At 38.5% G+C, this 17,293-nt stretch overlaps 1 protein-coding gene across 2 annotated transcripts in view; it reads right to left on the bottom strand.

Annotated features, from left to right (window-relative positions):
- The window catches only part of LOC135690284 (glutamyl aminopeptidase), a 33,184-nt gene that overhangs the window by 11,384 nt on the left and 4,507 nt on the right, over positions 1 to 17,293 (bottom strand). The window contains exons 1-11 of one of the 2 annotated variants that reach the window (XM_089112157.1): positions 15,703 to 15,991; positions 9,748 to 9,831; positions 8,370 to 8,614; positions 7,133 to 7,299; positions 6,358 to 6,628; positions 5,679 to 5,799; positions 4,689 to 4,843; positions 3,884 to 3,997; positions 2,478 to 2,612; positions 1,653 to 1,718; positions 487 to 552 (exon numbers count right to left, since the gene is read on the bottom strand). In XM_089112157.1, coding sequence (XP_088968283.1) covers positions 487 to 552; positions 1,653 to 1,718; positions 2,478 to 2,612; positions 3,884 to 3,997; positions 4,689 to 4,843; positions 5,679 to 5,799; positions 6,358 to 6,628; positions 7,133 to 7,299; positions 8,370 to 8,614; positions 9,748 to 9,831; positions 15,703 to 15,901 — 1,623 coding nt within the window. In that variant the 5' untranslated portion in view covers positions 15,902 to 15,991. Of the gene's footprint in view, positions 1 to 486; positions 553 to 1,652; positions 1,719 to 2,477; positions 2,613 to 3,883; positions 3,998 to 4,688; positions 4,844 to 5,678; positions 5,800 to 6,357; positions 6,629 to 7,132; positions 7,300 to 8,369; positions 8,615 to 9,747; positions 9,832 to 15,702; positions 15,992 to 17,293 lie in introns of those variants that run through there. The other variant, XM_089112177.1, reaches the window with a different exon arrangement.

The raw sequence follows: 17,293 nt of genomic DNA, 5'->3' as shown, positions 1-17,293 counted from the left end.
AAGGTTTAATGTTCTAAATAAAGCCTAACCCAGCAAAAAAAATATTTTACACAATCTACTGTCACATTCTATAGGGTGTGCTCTTAATTCTTTTTTAAATGTTGCCAATGATTGGGACTCATTTATACTGTGGGGTAGTGTTTGCCACAGTTTTTGACCTAAATATCTCACAGTTTCTATACCACTTAATGGCAGCTATATCTAAATGGCATTAAGCAATATATTAGAGACAGGCATATAGAAATATTCTGTTTTCTGTAACATATTGACTGCATTAAGTTTGTAAGAAGTGGCGCGTGAGATATCCGATGTTGCCTTGACAGTAGCTATCAATCTCTTTAGGATGTGAATTGTCGAATCCACGTGGAGGAAAATGCCAAAATGGGTAAAGATGGCTGGAACTTAAACAAGGTACGTGAAATTGGCAAATAGAAGAAACTCATGCATTGCTTAGAATGGAAAAACAAATTCGCACGCAATACGAACCTCTGCCAATGAGTCCCACAAATCAACTGTTTTTGCATTTCCAAACTTGTATTTGTTTAAATAGCTCTATGAAAGATAAATGTTAGCTTGAGAATTGCTTAAATGATACAGATGACAGTGGTGACGATGAGTGGTAGGTTGGGAGGTAGGGAGAGGGAGGGAAAGGAAGGGAGAAAGGGAGGAGGAAAAATAGTGGGAGGCAGGGAGGGAGGGAGGGAGAAAGACAGAAAGAAAGGGACAAAGACAACGAGGGGATGAGAAATACATCGAGGGAGGATGAAAGGTTGGGGGAGTAGGAAAAAGGCTTGGGCAGAGGGAAAATTCAAGGAGGGAGGGATTAATAATTATGAAATATACAATACCCAAGTTTCATGTTACTTCTTCTAGGAAATGTTTGGTAAGAGCAGTCAATTAATTTTTTAGCTTTTAAAGGATTTTGGCACTTTGGGTATACCCAATCCATTTTATCATGACCCAATGCCTTTAAATATATAGCAATGTAGCTCTTAGTACTCAAGGCTTTACCAAATCTTGTGCACATTTTATCTTCTCTTTAAGCAGAAGCCTCTTTCAGTTTTGTTTTTCAGTTTGAACTGGCTGTTCCTAAGAGTGACCTACACATAAAAATCATAGAGCCTCTGGTTAAACATTTTTGTGTATGAAGGCGTTGACAGATTCTTCCAAGGAAGATCGACAAGCACTTTGTTTTCTGTCTCTTTTCCTTAGTAGAACGTTTTGCCGATCAATTGGAAATAAACCGACATTTCAAGCCAAACAGAATTAATTTAATAAATTTGAATTCAAATGTAGCATCACTTTTTCATTGAATTGGGAATGTAGGCACTCTAGCTTTCATATAAAGGCACTGTGTCTCATCAGTTAACAATTAGGCTCTGCGTTGTGTTTATGACTGAGCAAACATTGAGTACAAGCCTGATTGGACACGAAACAATGGGCCTATTGTGTATTTCAACCAATAGTAAATTTAAATGGCTATCAAAATTCTTCGCAATATAGTTCCTTTAACAACGTGGATGTATTAAATCAGTAGCCGATACCAAATTTTAGCAAAAGTAAGTAAGATTGAAAAACAATGATAAAAACTAGAGGAATTTTACAATGAAATTACCATGACAATATTGTGATTTAAATTTTCAAAATCTTACCGTTAATCCTTTTTGAAAGATGCCTTTTCCCAAGAAGTTATCCAACATCATCAATATTGCACATCCCTAAAATTAATTGGTGGAAATAATATCAAACGGGCAACTGATTTCTTTCCATTAATATTACTATCATAAAAAGGTGTAAAAATGAGGTTATTGAGTCGGGTTACAAGGGAAGGGAAGGTCCAGATACGGGAATGCCCAAATATGGAATACCCAGTACGAAAATGCCCAGATACGGAAATGCCCAGATATGGGGATGCCTAGATATAAAAAAAGTCCAGATATTGGGATGCTCTGAATGCCCAAATATGGGAATGTCAAGATACGGGAATGCCCAGATACGCGTGAAGATACGGGAATCTCAAGATACGGGAATGCCTAGATACGAGAGTGTCGAGATACAAAAATTTCCAGATATGAGAGCGCCCATTTTAGGGTACGCGAAGATACGGGAAGCCCAGATGCAGGTATACCTAAAGATCAAGGGTCCAGATTTTCTTACTGGAGGGCTCCTTACTGATAAGACTCACGCATTGTGTGGCCTTGTCTTGATGCTTAAAACGTGATTCTGCTAACATCCTTCATAACCTCTCTGCCGAGAACACATTTGAAACTTTATTAGTCACATTGTTTAAAAGATGAAAAAAATGAAGGGCTAGACAAGGGGAGAAGAGCATAGGAGCAGCAACTGGATCCTGCAGGCTCCTGAAAAAATATCCATGTCTAGTTTGCAAGGACAGGCACGGCCTAAGTAAAGTCCACTCGTAACGTTTAAAGAGTTCAAGTATTGGAAATGAGAAAAAAAAATTAAAGAAAGGAAACCTTCTGATATGAGATTGAATCGAAAATTTCGTTGATTTCATTTGGATGATTGACAGGAACATAAATCGGATGTGACGTCACTAATGCGTCAGCTGCGAATGCAGAGGCCTGGTCGTTGATCACAATCTGTTCAAGCTGGAGGGATAAAAAAATGTAAAAAACGTTAATCTTGAGATCGGGAACGACAAAACAATCAGTTTGGAGTTGTAAAGGGCGTGGCTTAGGCTAACTGTCAATCAATATTAGCCAATCAATAAGCGTGTGAGTGGAACCAGACCCACGAGGCGCTTTAAGACCCGTTAAAATCTTTAAAGAATAAAGAATACACGCGGGACTAGAATTATTGGGAAGTTAAGTCTCAAGACAATTTACATAAAGTAAACGGACTTAGGCAAAGGACATAAAGAAACCTTAGTCAAGTGACCTAAACAAAGGGAAAACCAACTAATACTACGCGGACTGGACAGAGTACATGTGCTCGGAAAGAGTTCGAAGTGGTCTTAATAGAGCAATACATTCCATATAGCATTAAAACCATGGGCAATTACCTGTTTTTTATCGATCCGGTATATATCAGAGACTGTTTAGAAACCGATAATTTGCAAATTCTGATATCCGATTATACGTGTAGAAATGTCTTTAGAGCCCTGATGAAACTTTCAATCAAGTAGCACCCAACATGGTTGCTCATTCTAATGTTTAATTAATTGGCCACCAGATTAACTTGATTGTCGTGGTTAGAGAACGCTGATGAAAAGTTTTAATTTTGCTGACGAATCTCGGTTATTTTGGCTCTGTTTATAACGATTTGAACAGAGAACAGACTGAAACTTTGCTCACGCGGGCACATCACAGACATTTCGTGACAAATTCAATTGACTTTTCATACTCAGAAGAATTTCAATGCCATTTTAAAATTGAAAATATATAATTCAAATATATTTAGATATATAATTACAGATATATAGAAAATACAAGATAAAACGTACAATATAAAGTATAAAATGTATGACAAAAAACTTAGTACGGAAAAAAAAATATTAAAGAGAAACTATATGATATAAATATAACATTTATTATATATGATAGGCAATACTATATCTTTTGGTGGTACAAAACTTGAAAAATGGCTTTGAAAAAAGCAAACGTTTTGAGTCAAACTGAAGCTTTTCGTCTGACACTCTTCAGTGTAGAAAACGTCAGAAAATAGATCAAAACTTTACGCTAGGAAATACATAAACCCAGTTGTGGATCGAAATAGGCCAATCAGAAAAACGAGCACATGACTGTAAAGGTTGACCAATCAGTGCCGCTTGCTTATTGAGAATGTTACTAATGAGTTCCTAAGGTGAAGACGAATTCCTTATAATGTAATATATTTGCAGTATGGATAGAAATATACAAACCATGCGCCATGAAGGTTCCACATAGTTAACTCCGAAATACTCGACGTAACTTGCAAAACCCTCGTTCAACCATAGATCTGACCACCACTCTGTAGTAACCAGGTTTCCAAACCACTGTAAAGTAAACCCAGATTAACGATATTTAACTAGAAGTAGCAAATTGCTATATTTATTACGGATCTTTCGGTTTACACTCATTTTTCTTTATAAGAAACAAAGGTCGATGTTGAGTACTCCAGTTTCTTAATGTTCTTGAAATTTCAACACTCATTGTTTCTTAAGAGTCTCTTAATTATGATGTCATGAATCATATTATCAAATGTTCGTGACCTTTTCAATCACGTCAAGAGATTCACTTCTGCTCTGATGCTGTATTTAAATGTGACAAGTATATTTTTATCCCAGGTGTCTAAATTTCTTGGGCAATCATGTTCTTGGATTTTACAAAGTTTCGTTGTTATCAGTATTATCAAGATTTAGTATAGTATCTTAATTTTTTTGCTTCGAATTCTGAAGTTTATTAATTTTTTGTGACTGTCCAGTACTCGTTTTTTCTTATAGCCAGTTTCTTATAAAAAAGAGTGTAAATCCTCCGACACCACTTTGCTATCAATGTGGTTTCAACATAACGAATAATGTGTTTTAACATAACGTGGTTTCAACAATTTGTATTTTGAAGCTCAATCCTTGCTAAATCATGGTAAAAATATTTGTACTTCGAGAACATTCGCTGCATCCACCGTAGCCTTTCAGGTTTCGATTTAGATTCTCTCAAACTTGAATGAGATTAGCTTTAGATTCATACCTGGTGAACAAGCTCATGAGATACAACAACAGCAACTCTTTGCTTGTTACTCTCCGATGATTTCCCTGGTGAGTACAACAGCGCTGTTTCTCGGTATGTAATTAGACCCCAGTTCTCCATAGCACCAGCAGCAAAATCAGGTATGGCAATCATATCTGGAATGCAAAAATCATATTTCAGTCTAAAATAGCTTTGAAAAAAGCAAACATTTAATAAACTAAAGCTTTTCGTCTGACACTCTTCAGAGTTAAAACGTCAGAACATAGATCGAAAACTCTACGCTAGTAAATATATATATATATACAAAAGGAGTTCGTTTTCACCTTAGGACTCCATTGGTAACATTCTCAATAGGCAAGCGGCACTGATTGGTCAACCTTTACAGTCATGTGCTCGTGTTTCTGATTGGCCTATTTCGATCCACAACTGGGTATATATATTTCCTAGCGTAGAGTTTTCGATCTATGTTCTGACGTTTTAAACTCTGAAGAGTGTCAGACGAAAAGCTTTAGTTTACTAAATGTTTGCTTTTTTCAAAGCCATTTTAAAGTTTTGTACCACCTAAAGATTGTTTGCATATTTCAGTCTTGTAATCTGAGGTGATCTGAAAATCGTAAACTGAAAAACGATTACTTTGATGAAGAAGAAGAGTATATGTTATCTGAAAAACAATTACACGAAACTGGATGAAAAGTATTCTAAGTCGAAACATGAGAATTTGTAACTGGATGAGGATAATCCGAAAATGAGTCACAATAACATGCAAGCAACAAGGTGATTATAATCTAAAAGTGAATCAGGAAAATCTTAAAATTGGATGACGAGTATCTGAACTTGAATCAAAATAATCCAACTTGGTAATGAGCATCTGAAATTGGATCTAGATAATCTGAAACCGGATCACAATCATCTGAAAATAGTTCGTAGTTATCCTAAGTAACTCAAAAATTTTTTGAAGTGATGTCATTGAAGAAATGCCAGAAGACTTACCTGCTTTTGGCAAAGGGTAAGAGATGTTGTAATAGCCCTCAAAATAGGGAAGAATTCTTGTTCCAACATCTGAGCCGTACAGAAGCTGATCGACTTGGTCTTTTGGCGCATAGTATGTCATCTGAAATCAAATGTTCGATGATCTTTCATTGGCATGATGACGACGAAAGGTATCATAATGACTACAATTGATACAAGGCAGTGGCGGACATCAGGGGGGGGTGGGGGGCGAGGAGGGACGAAGAGGGGCGAGGAGGGGGGCGAGGAGGGTCGACGAGGGAGCGAGGAGGGGGGCGAGGAGGGTCGAAGAGGGGGCGAGGAGGGGCGACGATGGGGCGATGAGGGCGCGAGGAGGGGGGGGAGGGCGGTTGCCCCAAAGCTTTGAAGAAAGATAGTATTTCGTTCTAAAACAATGGGAAAATGTGACGTCATCCTATTAAACAATAGGCTTGCCCTCCCAATATTTGACTAAGTGTCTACACCTATTACAAGGCTGTCGGAAGCGGGGGCTGGGTGGGCCTGAAGCCGCCAGGAATTATGAAACTGTACCATACATCCTTTATAATGGTGTTCTGAATTAGAAGTAATGCAATGGGCAGCCGCCCCCCTCATAATATGAATTTCGTACTGACGACATCGGGAATAATTCACTTCTGAGCATAATCATAATCATACTTACATTGACTCCGCTAGTTGAAACCATACGCTTCTCCCCAAAGTCGCACACGACAATCGCAAGCAAATAAGTCGGCATCACAACAGTTTTTTGAAATCTGTCCAGGACGAATGCACCCTTTGTTTCTGTACCTATCTTCGGCATGTTTGTGATTGCAATGAACGCAGGGTCATGGGCTAAAGACATATTGAACGTAGCTTTCAAAGCTGGCTCGTCAAAGCACGGGAAGGCCCGGCGCGCATCTGTTGGCTGGAACTGAGTCGCTGCGATGGTGCTGTAAGGAAACCATTACAGTGCTTATTAGTCTAGGAGGAAGGTCCACGAAAAACATTAGAAGCTTCAATGACACGCCCAAGCCACGCCCACTTTCTATTGTTTTGTGAGGAAGGTTTGCCTTCTGGGATGTTTTTTGTCTGGAATAAGGTTAACAACTTTTCTGGACTCTGCAGTGATGGTATTTTTGCAACAGTTATTTCTTAAAAACTGCACTTGAGCAACATGGCCTTAAAAGAACTATCGACCTGAAATTGATACATTTCAACCGTATTATGACCTATAATTATTAAAGGTTATAAAATATAGGAGCTTAGCAGAAAGTCTGCTAGAGCTAATGTCACAGCGAAAGACAAAATGAGCTCACACCAAATTGTCGAGTTGATGAATTCCGAGGAGAATGAATTCGATTGGGAGGATAAAAAAGCGATTTAGATATATGCATAGGTCAGAAATCTACATAAATCTACTATGAAAGGTGAAGTTACAAAGTAGCATTACGTACACAGGTGTACCGTCCTTCTTCTTGTATGTACTCCTATACAAGCCTTTCAGATCAGTTGCTAACTTCGCACTGTACTCAAAATAAAGCTGGTACTTGCCAACTCCCAAGGAGCTGGCAAATTTGAATACATAGTAATCATTCTTCTTGTACTCAAAAGTCTCCGATGCCTAGAAATAGAAGGGGAAATTAACTTCCTGCGTGACCCGCGAGACAACCCGTAGCAGGAAGCTCTTGGCTACAACGAGGGGGTTTTATTTGTTAATATATAACATAATTGCATTATTGCTTTAGGTTGGCTTCTCGTTTAGCTAATTTATTTGCTAATTGATGCCAACCAAAACATTAATACACGTTGATGATAACTAAGGATTTCTATTACAATCATAAAAACCCTACATTTTCAACAAATCGTTTGCATAGATCTTCCTATTAGGGCAGATCTACTGAAACCGTAAGCTTTGAGCTTTGCAACGAGTAGTTCGTGATTCAGTCAATCAAACGTCTTCGAAAGGTCTATTAGAATTGCACCTGCAAACCCTTTCATATCTAGGTAAGATCTGCATTTTTCAATCAATCTAAGGATTGCATGTTTGGTGTTATGGCCTTTACGATGCGCACAAAGATCAGTAGACAAGATATTTTCCATGTAATGAGCAATTTGACCTGAAAATGTTCTTTCGTAAATTTTGATATAGCCGTTAAGACTGTTATAGGCCTGTAATTCTTTTTGCAAAGGCATAACCATTCTTATAAGAGGGATGTAATGTCTCCTTTCTTTTATTTTTTTGGGAATTTGCTTGTATCTTTACTTTCTTTTATCTACGATGTTTTGTAGTTTTTGAAAAAAGAACGTTTCAAGTGTCAGGATTTTGCGGCAAATGGCAAAAAATTGAAGCAATCAAAATTTGTAGACCAAAAAACGTAAAAAAGAAGGAAAAATTTAGTACGGTTTTAAGCTGAGACCAGCGACATAATGGTTTCAACTGCTTTGAGCCGAAAAAAGGTTATCCATCCATGCTATAGCTTTTGAGGAAGCCCAAGCACAACCTCACAAGGGTCTTTAAAGTGAGCAGGATATTTTGTTGTTGAAAGCAAACAACATAATATCTCAATAAGTAAACCGGAAGCGGGCGCATAGAAACTCAACCCGGTTTGATTTTTCTCGTGCACTGTTTAGCAAAACGAGTCTCTTAAGATTCTTGCACGCTCCCGGATTCTTAAACGTGGATAAACTTACCGCGATTTTCGTACCGGCCTGGTTTGTAACCTCGGCCTTCTGTATCATCATCGAATTAATGTGTATGACAACTTCATTGGTAGCTTTTGTTACATCGACAAAGGCGGTGGACTTTCCGGTAAACGACTCATTTTTCAAGTCGATTGTAAGCTCCACGTCATAATGGTAAGGTTTGACGAAGGTCGGCAACCGGATGTTCTGGTAAAGTCCGGGTGACCGGGTCGGTGTGGTAGCTGCTGGTGTGGCTGTATCGGAACAAAATAGATTCCGGTTAATTTTTTTTAAGAAATTGATGTTGACCGCAATAAAAGACAAGGATTATTTAGGTACGTACACGATATATAAAAACATTTTATTCTAAAAAAACATTTGCCATAAACCGGTGATATTGTGTAGCAACAAGCGATCACATTAACTAGTTTAAAAGCTTAACCAAAATCTATTTCAAAGTGAGAAGAGTAACACACTCTTTGCAATTTCAAATGTAGGAATCAGGAGATGGGGTTGCATCGATAAGAAGGACCAGGAACCGGGTGGCTCAGTGGTTAGGGTGGCGGACTCCAGATCCAAGGGTCCGGGACTCGAGTCTCTGCCATGACTAAACCTTTACCCAGAGTGGTACAAGTAGCCAGCTCTCTGTAAAACCAGGTGTGGGAAGCACGAGGTGTGGTCAAATTTGAGACAAAGGACCAAGCACTGCTCGATAAGCAAATTGTCTCAATGTCTGTGGGTACAATCCTAAACACAACGTGTATTGCGCGGTTATGCGCGTGTAAAACTAGGGTTCACGCGAAGCCTTTTGATTACATATGGATCACATCTTTTCACAAAGTAAAATATTGACCTCAAATTTGATTCAAAGAAAATGTAAATAAATTTCAGAGCGCGTAGGCTTTAGGAGAATGAACCAATCAACAATTTATTTTCCTTTTAAATTCTAAATACACGTTCTTCTTCCACTTTCTTCATAAAATTTCGAAAGGCCTTTCTACAATTGACTCCTTTTATTAAAATTTCAAATCCAAACAACAACCTTTTTCTGATATTGCGAAAATTTAGATGTTTTTCAGCCAACATTATAGATCCTACCTCAATTCATAAAATTTTAAAATTCGAATTATTCCAAAAAGGCTATACTAATTGCTTGCAATTTAAGTTTCCTTAAGTTTATACTTCGTAATCTGTCTTAATATATCCGAACAAAAATTTGATTTTCGTTTCCAAATTTTGCTTCTTAGTCTATCTCAGTTTGTTTTCAACCCTTCAAGAATGCTTTCTCAAAGATCGCCAAATGAGTCCTCCAAAAACAGTCTCGTCGAGCATCTGAAATGAAGTCAGTAATAGAAAAGAGTTTTTGAACAACTAGAGGTGTACTCACTGCTTGCGGCTTTCGTGGGGGGCTTCGTGGGGGACTTTGTGGGGGTTTGTGGAGGTGCTTTTGTCGTTACCTTCCCTTTAGAACCTAGAAAAAAGGAAATACACGTAAGGTTATCATCAATTAAATAAGACGATACTTTAATCAAACTAGCAAACGACAGGCCGTACTTGCAAATAAGTTACGACAAGAGTGATAAGTTACGATAAGGGGCGATAAGTTGCGATATTGGGCAATAAGTTAAGGTGCTATAAGTTATGACAGGGGAGGATAAGTTACAACATAGGACGAAAAGTTACGATACGATAGGTTAAGGGGCGATAAGTTACGATAAAGAGCGAATAGTTACGATAAGGGGCAATAAGTTAAGGTGCGATAAGTTGCGATAGGGGGTGATGAGTTACGATAGGGAACGATAATTTACTGCATGGGATGATAAGTTACGATAGAAAACGTTTAGGGGCTATAAGTTACGATAAAGAGCGAAAAGTTATGATGAAAAGTGCGTTACAACTTAAATCTTGGTTTTTTGATTCTTTGGGAACGATTTCGTTTGACTTAGGTTTCGATGTAAAACCGTTATAGCTTTAGAATGGAATAGAATGGAATAGAATTACAAATAATTACTTTCCATCTCTTTCTGTGCATTCGACGTTAGCTCGCTTTAGTCAAACTCCTCGAGAGCTTATATGTACGCTCCTTTGGTCACCATACCATACACTGAGCCTCGCGTTTGCTGGGCGCCCCCTTCTCTCGTTGAACATAGAGTATTGAAGTTTAGAAATCATAAAATCTATTTTTATAGTTTCTAGCTAGACTACATTACCTGAAATAACGCCATAAAAAAACTTTATCCGTGGAGAAAAGCTGCATGTTACACGGATTACATTTGTTCTTGCTCATTTTATAAAGTTATGAATAGAGATTCAATTCCACGGGGAAAGATTCGATGGGGAAGGACCCAGTGATTCGATGGGGAAGGACCCAGTGATTCGATGGGGAAGGACCCAGTGATTCGATGGGGAAGGACCCAGTGATTCGATAGGGAAGGACCCAGTGATTCGATGGGGAAAGATTCTGTGCTCACGTGGACATACCGAAGGCAATATGCAGCATATATGACTGATTTAAGAAGTTTAGAGACATTTCATTATCACTTTTTGGGTTATGTTTTCAAAATTCCAAGATCAAAAAATATGTATTCATGACGTAAGCATTTAAAACTCCGCGGTAGCTTTTTATTGTGTTTTAGAAATATTTCGACGTTTTTGGTGCCCTTGTCAGTGTGACTGTGACAAAAAGAAGCAAAGTTATAACAGAAGCGGCCAATCATTTATTTTAAAATGGTAGACACCTTAGTTTTGTCAAAATTCCGCTCCGCATGCTTTTAACCAGTCCAAAAGTTACACCAGTCTTCAGTTGCGCGCGGACACAATCTAGTCAGTGAAGATCAATCTCATTCTATCGTATTGATTGGGAAATTTAATCTCTTACAGACCAAAAAGCGTGAAAACGACTCTTCACGAAGGAAGTTAGATTTAACCGCTATCGTTTTGGGTGAGAGTCTGCACACAGGCTAAATCCAATGCCGATATTTGATTGGGACTTTGACGCAGAATTTTTCGAAGAAATCGGGCAAGACTTTAATCTCCTGGCAACAACTATCCTCTCCGCATGTAACCCATAGTGTGGTCTTGGTCGGAAAAAGGGGACTGGGGGCAGTGACGTCATGGAGATATCTGAGACCCTAAAGCAAAAAATGAGACAGGGTCCCTTTTGACGGACTGCAAGAAAGTCCCTTTCAACAGTGTAGAGCATGTCAAATACATTGGCAAGATGTAAAAATAATAATTTTTCGTTTTGCTTCAGCTGAAGAGCTTTCAAAACCTTTAAGAATAAGGTGAACTCGCGTAAAGACTTTAAAACATGCATGTAAGAAAATGTGGGGGTACCTTTAAAGTAGTGGACTTTAAGCTAACGAACTTAGGTACCCTAAACTGCGGTACGTCAATTATTTGGGGGGAGGGGGGACGTTTTCTTGACCAAATGCTACTGAAGGCTTGAAAACTTACTTCTTATATTATGTAGAGCAGTTACATTATATTTTTTGATGATGAAGCAGAAAGCATAAACGAAGCTCTTTCTCTTCGTCACGCTTCTTCGACAAAGTTCCCGCTACACCTCCCATCGATTATACGTTGGGATTCACAGTTCGTATTCTAATCGCATATCGCACTTTGGAGTCAAATGAAAACAACAGGGTAAAATTTCTGCGGGTAACCTTCGAAGAGAAGCGATGTCTTGTTAATTAACTTGTCTTTTAACGCATATGAGAATTTCCTCTGCTCTGGCGTCCACTGCATTTGACAGTGTATTCTGGTTCATTTTAGAGGCTTCAGGTTTGACTTGAGGTTTCTTATTACTGTCTTTTCTGCAGACTTCAGACGCCACAAAATCGTTTTCCTTTCATTGCAAAAATTGAGCTTTATAGATAAGGCTTCGTGAACTTATCGTCTATTGTTGTTGCTTAAAGTGTCTCAAAACTATCAAGGTGAATTCAGTCTTGCAACACGGTACAGTGCGCATAGACGCAGACTTAGAAGGGGGAAGGGGGGCACTGGAGCTTGACTCCCTCCCGCCACAAAAATTTAGGGGCTCAGCCCTTCTTTGAAATAGGAAAGCTCAATTTGTTCGAATAATTTTTCACTTTTTCATATTTATATACAAATTTCGTTATCGGTTGGCTATCAATTTTCTCCATAAAAATTGAAAGCTAAGTTTAAGAAAATAGGAGCGTATGTTTGTTGGGCCAATTTGTTAGGCCAATTTGTTAGGCTTATTTGTTAGGCTTATTTGTTAAGCTAATTTTTCGTACTCTTGGTTTCACGGATAAAAGCATCTCAAAAGATTTCATCAAGATAGAATAAAAACGATATTGAAAAATATAAAAAAATTGCCTTAGAACCCTCAGCTAGGCCTCCTTCTACCCTGTGCCGTTGGCAGCCACCATTAGCAATTGCAATTAATTTTGGGCCCCCCCCCTCTCTTGATCCATTCAAAAACTATATTGTCTCTACTCGCAAAAACACAAATGCTTCGAAAGTTTAAAAAAGTTTCGAAACTAAACAAGGGAAAAGTTTCCAAACTAGACAAAAGAAAATACCTTTATCAAATCTCGTGTGTTCAAGGCAACTCGATAAAAAGTTTCTTCAGTTTGGTCATGGCTGAATATAATGAAAGAAGGTCATTCGGGTCATTAATTCAAATAAATACAGTAAAAGGGAGATTGGAAGAATTTTTTTGTCCACTTTTGAAGGAATTTTGAGCAGATGTAAGGAATCTTCGAGAAATCAGTAAATTTCGAGCAAAAAGTGAAAACACTGTCATATTTGATTTCTGCTGGGAAATGTTAAGCCCTGGCCAAACGAATAAAACATCGGCATTAAACAGCATCCGACATTGTTGCATAAACCATGTTTTATTCGTTTGACCACCATGTTTTACGATGTTTTACGATGTTTTACGTTGTTTGGCAAAATTTGATTACCATCAAACATTTCGTGAAACATCTCTTTTGTTCTTATGTTTGATCAACAATGTTGCGTTCATTTGGCCACCCCTTAAAACATTTGTTTTACTAATACCCCCTCACATGAATTTCTGATCTGAGTTCAGACCGGCCTGAAATTTCTCATGTGAGGGGGGTCTAACGCAAGCACAGTAGGTTAAAATTTGGCAAATACAACACAGTAACTGTAGGACGCTGTGCGGCAGCGCTTGACCATCACAGATGTTTTAACATTTGTTTGATTCGTTAGGCCAGGCCATAAAGCATCGTTCAACAATGTTGGTACAAAAATGTTTGACGGATGTTTTACGGATGTTCTATTCGTTTGGCCGGGCCTTTAATTTTATGCACCTCATATGAATTTTCCTACCTATGCCACTACTAACAGGGAAATTAAGATAAAACGATAGGACGTTGACCAGACCAGAGGTGTGCTAGATTTTTATTGAGTGATTGCCTCGTGATATTTACGAAATTTCAAAACAAGGAAAGACATGACATGGGGGTAGTTAGGGAGTGGGGCAGGGGCGTCACGATCAGCTGCTTTTATCTGCTGTTCAATTCATTTGCAAAAAAAGGAACTTTCAATAGGATTAGGAGGATTGCTTTGGTGAAGTTTGCTCAATGAAAGAGTGCATTTTCCAGGGAACTTGAATACAGAATAGAGATTAATCTCTATTCTGTGACTGGAACCATCAAAATTCGAAAATTGTCTATATATCATCCTTTGTCCGTCCTGATAAACAAATTTGACAAAACTATTGGGAAAGTCCATTATTATTAATAATAGCTCTTTGTTGTCGTAACCAATATTAAAACAGTTCGGCCTGCTACAGTCTTTTTTTATACGGAACAAAGGTCGATGTTGAGTACTCCAGTTTCTTAATATTCTGGAAATTTCAATACTGTCTCTTAAGAGTTTCTTAATTATGATGTCATGAATGATGTTATGAAATGTCTGTGACCTTTTTTATCACGTCAAGAGATTCGCTTCCGTTCTGATGCTGTATTAAGATTTGGGAAGTATATTTTTATTCCTTGTGTCTAAAGTTCTAGGCCAATAATGTTCATGGATTTTACAAAATTTTGTTGTTTCCAGATTTATCACGATTTATTATAGTTTCTTAATTTTTTTGCTTCGAGTCCTAAAGTTTCTTAATATTTTCTGACTGTCCAGCACTTGTTTCTTATAGCCAGTTTCCTATAAAAAAATTTAGTAAGGACAAAGGGGGCAACTAACCCACCCCCATACTCTCGCGCCATTGGTAACAGTGCACTCATTTTTAAGAATCAGTAAATTAAAGTTCAGGTTGACTGTTCTTAATTTTTTTCGAAAATCTGAGGCTAGATGGTTCTTAATTTGTTCCTAATCTAATAGGGTGTAAGCAGTGCGAGTGCTAGCTTTTTCACTCTAGGGTGGTGAACAGGCCTCATTTGCCAACAAAGTGAGTGAGAAAGCCTTTATTTGCTGATAAATTTGGATATTCACTGAAAAAGCACCCAAACATTGCTAAAAATCCTTGATTTTGAGAAAAAACGTTGTTCAAAATTGCATTTTGCAGAAGCTCAGCCTCAGCTTGTTCTTAACTTGTTTTTAACTTTTGATCAATTTTCAGGCTCGTGTTCTTATAAAATTGCGCTTACAAAAAAGAGTGTATTTCATTACTGTAAATTTCTTAGAGGAATGGGGGGAGGGGGGGGGCAATAAGAGGTGATCGTTAAAGTAAACACGTTCTGAAGTGCACACGTTAATTGTGGCATTGTTGAAATGGTGGCAACCTTGTGTAAATTGTTAGCCAAATTTATCAGTGCAATAATGGGCGGTTTCCGTGTATGCTTTCCCCAAGTGATCGTTTCTGAAGAACTAGAGGGCTTAGCAGAGGAAAATCTTCCCGAGGGGCGATTCACATTTTGCCTGAAACAAAAGGATTTCTGGGGATTTTCAGATCAAACAATAGGATTTTCACAAAAGGTGTACGAGATTTTCTTGGAGTGAATTGCCCGTCGAATTTTCCCCCTTCTTCTCGCGGCAGTCGGTAGCAGTTCTGGATCCGCCCCTGCTTCCCAGCACGATTCAACGGTGCCTGGGGGTTGGGGGCGGCAGCTTCTTATAGCTCTAGTCGATGCTATTTATGGTAAATTAATTCTTGTCCATTAGGTAAATTTCATTCACAAAATAATTGCTGGTTGTAAAGTGAGGGTTTAGGTTTCCCTTCGATGAAATGCTGTTTTATATGTTTCACTCCCAAAAAGACAGTACCCCGTCTGCTTCCGGTTAAGGGGGCGTTGCCCAATTATCTACATGGCGAACATTAAAACCCTCTTTCAAGGGTTTTATTGATGTTATAGGACTATAATTAAGATTATAATTAATGATGCATTCGCCTTACCTTGATTTGAAGACCCGTGAACTGTGCTGTGTTTTCGTTTTCCCGGGCCTAAATATGCTGCTACTATTCCAACGAGTACGATTAAAAGCACGACCGCTACCAAGACTATAACAGCTGTCCGTTTTCTTACATAATACCCGGATTTATCTCTGCGAGATCTTTCAACTTCAACAGAAAAGGTTTCTTTCTCGTCCTCCATTTTCGACAAATGCACGTACAGGAAAAGCCTTTATCGACTGTCAATGTTCGTTACCATTAAAGTGTGTATACATATACATTAAAAGCCTTGTAAAAACATCAACAAGCATGTCATTTAACAAAAGGAAATTCATTCACGGATACACGGGTGCCAAACTACTCAATTCAGGAAGATGCTCATGGCTAGTAATTTACCGAACACGGAATTGCGGAATAAAGAAATCGGGACTATGGATGGAGACCTTAGAAATCTGTACAACACACAAAATCTCCTTGCAGCAAAAAGTGAAGAGGCAAGAGGGTACGGGGCCCACGCCACAGGGGGCAGGGGGCAGGGGGCAGGGGGCTATGACCTTCCCACTTTTTTGATAAATAAAAGAATAAAAACAGTTAAAATGTGTTTATATAGATTAACCTTCAGATAACAACGAATACATTGAGCCAAAGCTCACAAATGAAACAACGTCAACAAAATGATTGCCACAATTGGGGCTAAAGGGGGAAGAGCATGCTTTCTTTACATTGCTGGCCCCCCCCCCCATTTCGGGATCAGTGGCGCCGGCCCTGGGGTAAAACTGTTTGACCTATTAAATGTTGTCTTGAAGTATGGGCTCTGGGCACTGATCAGTGGCTCTGTGCCCCCTGGCCGCCCTTTTGGCACGCCCTAAGTATTAATTTTTCTCGCCCATCTTGAGGGGGAAAAGTCCAAAACCCCCCTTGACCTAAATAGCAAGTGACAGCTTGGCTCCACCTTTCCAAAATTGAAATTATCTCCAGAGATCAAATCAGCAAATAAAAATGCAAAATATTTTATTAGAATCTCTGAAATCAGGTATTTTCTAACACACGAAGTCAATGTTTTATTTTCATCCTCAATAACGTTATAAGGAAAGCCACGAGGTTTGTAGAAATCGATTTCTGTAATCGATATATGTAATTACCCACCACACCACAGACAGACTGTCCATTGAAAATTGACACCGCGTCTATTTCCGTACTTTAGAGCGACTTATTCCGCAATTTATGCAGTCCTAGGTGCGAGTGACGGGGGCAAGTGTGGCTGCTGCCCCCTGGGATAAATCTAATTGTTAATCCTTACCACCCATAGAGAAGAAGCTTGCCGATTTCTATCAAGACGTTACTGAGCAAAATAGCTCTTCGTCACAAATTAATTTCTGCATAAAGTATGAAATATAAAGTTTGAAGAATCTAATGCGATGAAGATTATCTGTGATTACGTTTAAGAAATCTTTTTCCAGGAATCATTCTGGACCGCAGACAGAAGGAGGCAGCTGGGGCAAATGCAATATTCTATATATGTCAAGTGCAAGGGCCTAACACACTCTTTTGTAAGAACAGTTTTATGAGAACATGAGACTCATTGGTCATAAGT

Source organism: Rhopilema esculentum, chromosome 1 (assembly GCF_057945365.1).
Source record: "Rhopilema esculentum isolate cy_ngs chromosome 1, ASM5794536v1, whole genome shotgun sequence".
In the NCBI taxonomy this organism is placed as follows: Eukaryota; Metazoa; Cnidaria; class Scyphozoa; order Rhizostomeae; family Rhizostomatidae; genus Rhopilema; species Rhopilema esculentum.
The sequence above is the reverse complement of the archived record's forward strand: the minus strand, read 5'-3'. Positions and strand labels throughout refer to the sequence as shown.